This window comes from Solanum stenotomum, chromosome 2 (genome assembly GCF_019186545.1).
Source record: "Solanum stenotomum isolate F172 chromosome 2, ASM1918654v1, whole genome shotgun sequence".
NCBI classification, from domain to species: domain Eukaryota; kingdom Viridiplantae; phylum Streptophyta; class Magnoliopsida; order Solanales; family Solanaceae; genus Solanum; species Solanum stenotomum.
The window spans coordinates 3,493,269-3,502,342 of NC_064283.1; the positions used below are offsets into that span (position 1 = coordinate 3,493,269).

At 33.2% G+C, this 9,074-nt stretch overlaps 1 protein-coding gene across 1 annotated transcript; it reads left to right on the plus strand.

Moving 5' to 3' along the window:
* Positions 1–2,741: 2,741 nt before the first annotated feature.
* On the plus strand, positions 2,742–8,015 carry LOC125855472 (uncharacterized). Its single transcript, XM_049535195.1, has 7 exons — positions 2,742–3,082; positions 4,336–4,393; positions 5,527–5,607; positions 5,764–5,799; positions 6,166–6,405; positions 6,487–6,628; positions 7,251–8,015. The coding sequence occupies exons 1-7, from the start codon at positions 2,907–2,909 to the stop codon at positions 7,742–7,744; spliced, it is 1,227 nt and encodes a 408-aa protein (XP_049391152.1). The 5' UTR covers positions 2,742–2,906; the 3' UTR covers positions 7,745–8,015.
* Positions 8,016–9,074: the final 1,059 nt, after the last annotated feature.

Genomic DNA, 9,074 nt, shown 5'->3' on the forward strand with positions numbered 1-9,074 from the left:
GGGAAAAAAAAAAGCATAGGCAACATGTGTAATTTCCAGGAAGCCATGTATTTTACTTGTCACAAATCAAGAGAATCGCATTTTTTTTCCCCATACTACCATTTTCAGGAAGCCGTGTATTTTACTTGTCCGCAAATCAAGAAAATCTTATTAGTATTATGTCACAAAAAATTAATAAAATACAAGTTCATTTTTTTAACGTAATATGTCACAACAATTAGGGTCAAGAAATACTCCCTATGTCTCTAATTACTTGTCCAATTTTCTTTTTTTACTTGTCCATTTTGACAAATTAAAAAAGGACAATTTTTTTTACCTATTGTTTCCTCAATTAATTACTTTGAAAAAGATAAACTTTTTTTAAAATCTTAAATTTTTAATTCATTCACTTCATAATTAATAGAGATAAAATGATAAACTTACTATGTCAATCATTATTATTTTAATAAATGCGTCAATTTAAAAACGGACAAGTAATTAAGAACCGAACGAGTAATAAAATACATAGAATAGGGCAATGTTGATTGAAGAAGTAAAAGTCATTAAATAGGAAAGTCTTGAAGACACTTCAAAAGTAATCAATGAAATCTTTAAATATAAGATAAATACAATTTAATTGGCTAAAGTCTTTTCGTTTACGGCTTGTAAGTTGCCTATTATATTCTCAAACAACAACAACAATATATTATCCTATACGATTTGCTACTTCCCATATTTTGTCCCTAAAAATTGACATTTTACCAATCACCATTTCACTAGCTGTGATCAGTGGCGGATCTATGAAGGGTTGTAGGGGTGTCACGCCACCTCCGAACTTCGACGGAAATTCTATATATACATAGGTATATATATATAATATTTATATAAATATAAAGTGTGTCATCCACAGAACAAAACTGGCTTGTTGTGCCATGGTAGGAGTGCAACTTTAGAAGGCTGATGTTGCGGGTTCGAATCCCATTTGTACTTTTTTTTTTGAGAAATTTGTTGCATACGTTTTTTAAGAAAAAAAAAAAGGCTCCAAGCACGTTTTTTTAAGGAAAAACAGCTGGCACAATTTTTTATTTTTTTTTTATAATTGTTATTGACTTAAATTAAATTAATTACATTATTACTCCTTTGACTTTTCTTTTAGTTGATTAAATACTCAATAAAAGTGTAATATCTTATTATTTATTTATATTTTATTGATTGATTTATGATATATATCGAAAAGACAAATAATTCAATCAAATATAAAATTAATTTAATCGATAAGTCTATTTGGCATCCACGGACACTAAATCCTGGATCCGCCACTGGCTGTGATGCTAGCTATATCAACTACCTATCAATGCCTACCACGTGGATCAAAAAATCAAGGGTAGAACAGTACTTTTCATCGGGTTACTCGAAATTAAAGAGTTNATTCAGAGGCGTATCCAGGATTTTGAGATGATGGGTGCACTATTATAAGAAGGTTGATCTATTAGATCAGTTTGACGTTTAGATTTTTCCTACTGAAAATCGTTAAAATTTTAAAATTATAGGTCTAAAATGAATTCTAATATATATATATATATATGTATGTGTGTGTGTGTTGAATTAATTAAAATGTAACAAATGCTACCAATTACCACTTAGAGAAGTTTATCTAATTTTAGAAGAAAAATAAAATAAGATAAAATAAAATTCAAATTTCTAACCTCCCGGAGAGAGGTGCACCCAGTCATAATCACATTACGTGATACTCCGAGTGTAGGTTCACACATCTATATTTCAATATATTTTAAAAATATAACACTACTATATATGATCTCGGAAGGGGATCATGGGTTCACGTGAACCCGGTGACCCCCCTTAGATACGCCTCTGATTCAATATTAGCTACATTAGAATGATTAAAGACACACTTATCTCTCAAATCCTTTCCACATCATTTCCACCATATTTGTTGAATATAATTTTGTAAGTAGCTATTTCCTAAAAAACTTATCCAATAAATGTATATTTAATATATTAAATCAAACACTATATTAGAAATAATTTCGCATAACTAATATAAATATTATTAATATCAATATTATTAAATACTATTTTTATACACTTACCAAACAACCCTCGAAAGAAAAAGGTAAATAATTTGGTATTTCCTTCGTCTCATGTTATGTGTCACATTTTGATTTGATTGGTTATTTAGGAAAATTAAATATTTTGTGCGACTCGAAATCATTTTATTAAGGATAAAAATAAATATAGTAGAATAATGTTCTTTTTTAGACGAATTAAGAGCCTATTTGGCATTGCTGTGGAGAGTCCAGAAACACTTATTTTGGTGAATTTTTTAGCTTCTTGCCAACAACAGGAAAAAAATAACAATTAAATATTTCAACCCTTCAAAAACGTATAATATTGATTGGAATTTGAATATGAACATTTTAATTTAATAAAAATTAAAATTTAATTTATTTTTTTGTAATAGATGTTTAAACTAGTTTGTCTCTATAAAATAATTTTAATATTAAAAGTACATTAATTATTGCTCTTAATTGTAATTTGATTCTCAAAACACTTTTTAAATGAATTAGTCAAACAATTTTTTTTTCAAAAGCACTTTTCGAAAAAGCTATTTTAAAAAATTGTTTCCAAAAATAAATATTTTTTAGCAATGCGAAACTGTAAAAACCAAAGATGTGACATAAAATGAAACTGATACTAGTAATATTTAACATTAGAGGGTTCTCAATGATTACAGAAAAAGCCAAAGTGGAACTAAGTATGGCCATGGCTGAACCATCATCATCACATATATAAAGAAACTTCAAAATAACATTATTTTATCACTACATATATCGAGGAAAGAAAAACACCCAAGATAAAAAGATGAAATTTTTAGCTTGAATTTCAAGATTTGGGGAAATTTGAGGATGTGGGGTTTTGGGGGAAGGTATTATTGGGGAAGAAAAGAGAGAGGGAAAGTTGAAGGTATAGTGGTGGTGTTCGCATGGATGTCAAGTCAAGATCGATATATCAAGAACTATGTTGATCTCTACTCATCTCTTGGATGGAAATCCCTTGTTTGTCACTCTCAATTCCATTATATGTATGCTCTCTTTTCTTCATTTTAGCTTCTTCTTTTTTTACCTCTACGAGCAACAGGTATCAGATAACTCTGTGATCAAGGTTAGGATAGATGTGAAGAAATTGCCTAGTATTTTTGTGGGATTTGAATTTGAGACCTCATGGTTCTTCTTTATAGGTTTTCTTTCTATTTGATTTTTTGGGTGTTTGTATTGTTGGAAAAATAGCTCCTTTTTTGCTTCTTCTTATTGAGTTTGCTGGAATTTGCCTGAATTCGTTAAAAAGTTGGTTTTTTTTTTTGCATCATACATAAACATACACAAACTTGGCCTAAGCACTCCAGCACTTCTAGATCATCTAGTTGAATACTCCAACTTACAAAATGATCATATAGACACCTCCAACTTGTTTTTTTTTTTTTTTTTGTTTATATTGCAATCCTAAATTAATTATATTTTTGTGCATGTGTGTAAATATTTAATGTCTCTTGTTATAATTTGGTGTATTTTATTGAGACGCTATTGGCACCACATTTTTTTTATAGAAAAAAAGAAGCAGAAAAACATAATACCTAAATTTTTTTAGCACATACTTTGTATTATCTAATAAGCACACACGAGATCTCTAATTTTGTAAACAAAATCTGAAACTTAATACTAAGAGTATTTGGAAAATACAAATTAATAAATAAAGTATTTGTAAAAAGTTTTTTGAAAACATACCTGTTCTAGAAGAACAAATTCAACACACCATGGAGAGAGAGGGAGAGAGGCAATGCATATAAGTGAAAAAATACTGCCAATTTATGCTCATAACGGAGAGAAAGGGAGAGAGGGGCAACGGAGAAAAAATTATAATGTTTGAGATTTACAGGGAAATAAATTAGTGTTAGAAAGAGTCCGAATAGGAATAAGACACGCTTTCAGATCCATTAAGTGATTATTTAAAAAAAAACAAATGCACTAAATGGCCCAATGTATAAAGATTCAGACCTCCATTAAGTGCAAACAAATGAAGCCTTAACTTAATGGCTTTTGATGAACTGTAAATGTGAGAATTGATGGTGCATAAATTGAACTTAACGCGAGATGAACTTATACATGTTAGTTGATCTCAGTTAATATCGAGAATTGAACTCTGATTATGGATTTTTATTATAATATTGGTGACGATCACAGTATGTTAGCTGCTTGCTTCTTTCTCCTACGGTCCAAATTTTAAAGAAAGAGAACCTGCAATGCAAACTTATGAGATTGTTACTCGTTAATCTTGCAGGTTTTTTCCTGATAAAGCTGCAGCAATGGCAGCAGAGATTGTGAACGAGCTTGTTGAGGTTAGTCCTAAAAGTTACAATCTCTTTTCTCCCATTGATAAAAGTGGGATTTTCTATAGACAATGTATACTATAAAAATAATGGTGGTGTTGAAGCAAAAACAACAAAAAGTTATCTAGTTTACATAGAGCAAAGTCTTAAGAAGGACCAAAAGAAAGACCCACTCTTCAACTCCTTCCCGCTGTGAAATTGGGAGCCTAAAGCATTTGAGTCAGCACTTTATCCATTCTCAGCACACGAAAAAGTTCATTGACAGGTTGTGAAAGCTTTATTATATGGATAATCTTATTAAAATCTCATGGACAGTAAGAGCTCTGCTCCCATATGATGCATGTGAACTTTATTACATGTTCTCCTTCAATAATTGAAGATGTGGTAAGAAAGTTCTACAAGATGTCAAAGAACTGAACCACAAATTCCTTTCTTTTCATTCCAAAATGAAGTTGAAAGTTTAAACCCAATTTTACTCCTATTAACGGCATGGCCTTCTGAATTACGATCCCATGAGAGGCTAATTAGTACAAATTTCATATGATCTGAAAGTCGAGCCTCTTTGGCTTCTAGGAGAGTGTATTATTCAGGATGAACATATCTCAGAGAGGAGTGGCCCAACAAGCAATCTCCCAAAAGTCGGTGGAAGTCATCACCAACCTTATAGCAAACTTGTTTTGAACTCTTTACATTTCTGGTTCCTTCCGAAGTGGGATCACATGAGAAGACCTAGGAACTTTAGTGAACCCATTACCTGCTTACATGCCTGATTTGGGAACAGTTAGCCATTTCCATTCTCGAAGACTCTAAGCAGATTAATTTACACATTGCTTGAAAAAATTGACATGTTTGAATAGCAATGACCCTGCTAAAAAGATATATCCAAACTCAACAAATCTAATAAAAGTCTCAATGGCTTATCTTTTCTGTATATTTCCTTTTCCCATTTACTCGCAAATGGTTATACAAGCTCATCTATGTGTGTATATTCCATCGAGACCTTAGTAATTTATTTCTTCAAATCTCTCTGACTAACCTAACAAGAATGAATGACTTTGTTATTATCATATAAAATTTAATAGCCATGTTTCTGTCATTTTATGACTTTCTAACGACCACTTTGTTTAATGTTGTATGTGTAGGAGCTAAAAGTTAGACCATGCCCTGTTGTCTTTGCATCTTTTTCTGGTGGACCGAAAGCATGCATGTATAAGGTTCTCCAGGTAAAGAACAATTCTTTGAAAAATGTAGTATGATCATCGTTGCCCATATGTATGTCAGTACAGTACATACAAAAGTTTGAAGTATTTATTTCTTTTCTGTTATAGTGTATTCTAGTTGGTGCAACTAATTTGTTTTTTCTTTTAATTTGATCACAGATAATCGAGGGCAAATATGAAGAACATGCCAATCTGGTATACTCCATTATGTTTTTCTCTCACAATGTTTATGTTTTTCTTGTTTGCTACAAAGAGACATTCCTGGGCATCAGCGAAGTGGTTAAATGCCAACTTAATTTCCATTCCAAAACATGATTTGTTTTTTCAAATTTTCTATCTTACTGTACATTTCTATCTAAAAGATTTCTATATACCAGGAACACTGTTAGCATATCATAATCCTCCTCTTCCTTTTGTCATGTTCTGGTTGCTTTATCTTATAAATTTATGATACCTCCACCACACCCGCTTCCTAATTGTGATAGTCCATTGCCTTACTTTTTAAAGTGAAGTGATTACACTGTCAGTGATCTCTGATCTGATAATTTGTTTAATATGAAGGGTGAGTTCCGACTTGTTAGAGACTGTCTTTCGGGCTACATTTTCGATTCTTCTCCAGTTGACTTTACAAGTGATCTGGGTACTAAATTTATACTACATCCAACCGTTCTTAGAATGTCACGTCCTCCTCGCCTAGCCTCATGGATAGTAAATGGAATTGCTTCCAGTATGGATGCCCTCTTCCTTAAAAGATTTGAATCACACCGTGCCGAGTTTTGGCAGACTCTATATGCTTCTGTTGTGAGTGTCTCTCACCTTTTACTCATTTTTGCTCCCCACCCCCATGTATAACTGCTTGGCTTAGTAATGTTTTTCTCGCAGAGCACGAGAGCTCCATATCTCATATTGTGCTCAGAAGATGATGATCTTGCTCCCTGCCAAACTATTTGCAATTTTGCTCAGCGACTTAAAGATCTTGGCTCTGATGTCAAACTGCTAAAATGGAGTAGCTCCCCTCACGTAGGTATGGCGTTAATCCTGTGAAATCTTTCTTGCTTCATGTTCCAGAGGTTCGGTCTGTTAGATATCAATAAATTATACAATAAATAAAAATCCTAATATTACTATATTTGCTATTTAGATTCTGATAACAACTGTCAGTAGAGGACCAGAAGTTGGCCTCATGATATATTATCTTTTTACACCTTAGGAGGAGAAAAATGAATAAAACTTCGGAATGAAAGTATCTAGTAACCATGGATGTTGAGTTTCAAGGAGTTTAGTAGCTTAGGGAAGACCAAAAGACACAGTTGCAAGAACTGGAGTTGCATATATTCATTCACAAGAATCTTGATCTTCTGTAGTCAAGCTCGCTCTCTTTCCGTTCCTCCCAATCCAAAGCAGTCTTGTTGACATCTCCCGTTGATTTTTAATTGCAATCCAATCTATGTGTCTCTCTGTCATTTCTGAGATAAAGCACATTGTTTTGTGGAATTGTTAGCGAGATAGACATTTTTCTAGGATTTATCAAGTTGGAATTGGCACAAGATAGTACATTTCTGGTTATTATGCATATTCAGGTTTTACAGCTTTTCACAATCATGTGATTTGGATGAAACTCTTCTATTGTGACTTGCGTCAACCAGGTCACTATCGGTACCACCAACATGAATACAAGGCTGCAGTGACTGAGCTTCTTGGAAAAGCTGCTATGATCTATTCTCAAAGAATTCGTCAGCTTGAAGGGGAGAAGATGGTGTTGGAAGGGTCACATGATGGAATCTCTGAGCCTCTAGGCAATCTTAGAAAAGCTGCTGCTACTGCAAATCAAAGCTTCCAGAGCATTTCCCTTGAGTTAAATGACCACTTCTTAGTACCCAACTCTGTGGAGTATCACGAGGGCAGTAATGGCGGGTCAGTTCAGCACGAACAGAAAGAACGATACATTCCCCTATCAAGCCCACCAAGAATCAATGCTCATGGTGTTCTTGGTCAAGTTCTATTTGATGTGTGTGTTCCTAAGGTTGTTGAAGACTGGGACTTAAGGTCATCGCCAACTTTCAGGAAGGCATCATTTCCATCAACTCGAAGGCATTCACCTTTCAATCCTATGAAATGCATTCGCCGTTCAAGATTGTAGGATTTGCAGTTCGTGATCTTAGTGAAGAGAATATCCAGAATACACGGACATAAGAATGCCATGGAAAAAGAAAATCGAGAACGACTCTTAGGCTTGCTTGTTCTCTTTGTTGGTGAAATAAGGACAACTCGCAGGAATCCAGAGGTACATTACTTAAATCGGCTAAATGTAAGCCTAATTTTGGATAGATTTTACCAAGTGTTAATGTTGTGAAGCTTTCCATTTTCATTTGTTGCATTACTCTGATTGTACAGAATTTCACTTTGCTGATGTATAAATTTATATTTTTGCTTCAAGAATCAGAAGGGATTTCAAACAGTCACGAGGGAGGGTGACTTTATTTTTGAGCTGTATTTACTGTTTAGTGTTTTTGTGTTTCCCACCCCGTGTCCACTACCCACATTGGAGTCCGACTTATCCAGATTTGTGCATTGTAAGGATCCATCTCCAGCTATCCGCATTGGAGCCCGACTTATCCAGATTTGTGCATTGTAAGGATCCATTTCTGGAGATGCCGCTCCCAACGAGATTCTTTCTATAACACCCATGTTGGTACTGTGTTTACTCTTTAGCTACTACAACTTAAAGAGAATTTTTGAGGAAATATATCCTCTGGGCAACATAGTTTATCAGAAAATGAAAGCAAAACAGTATTTTCTCAAAGTAGAATAACGTTTGCTCATATTATCAATTCCATGCTCGGTTGACCATGTGTGTTTGCTCATATTATCAGTTCCATGATTGGTTGACCATGTAAATTTGTTCATATTGTTGGTTCCATAATATTCCATGCTCGGATTGATGATCAACATAAGTAAAATAGTAACGAAGATTATATAAAATGAGTCCAAATGAATATAAATGGACATTAATTCAACAAATGGTTAGTTGAAAGTGTGAATTTGCTCATAATAGGTTCAATGCTTGGGATGACGGTTAGCATAAATAGAATAATGTTGAAGATTTACTATATAAAATGGGTCTAAATGAATAAAAATGGACATTAATTCAACAAATGGTTGGTTGACCGTGTGAATTTGCTCATATTGTAGGTTCTATGCTTGAGCTGACGGTTAGCATAAATACAACAATGTTGAAGATTTACTATATAAAATGGGTCTAAATGAATAAAAATGGACATTAATTCAACAAATGGTTGGTTGACCGTGTGAATTTGCTCATATTGTAGGTACCATAATATTCCATGCTCAGATTGATGATCAACATATAAAATAATGATGAAGATTTACTATATAAAATGGGTCCAATGAATAAAAATGGACATTAATCCAACAAATGGTCGGTTGACCGTGTGAATTTGCTCTTCTAT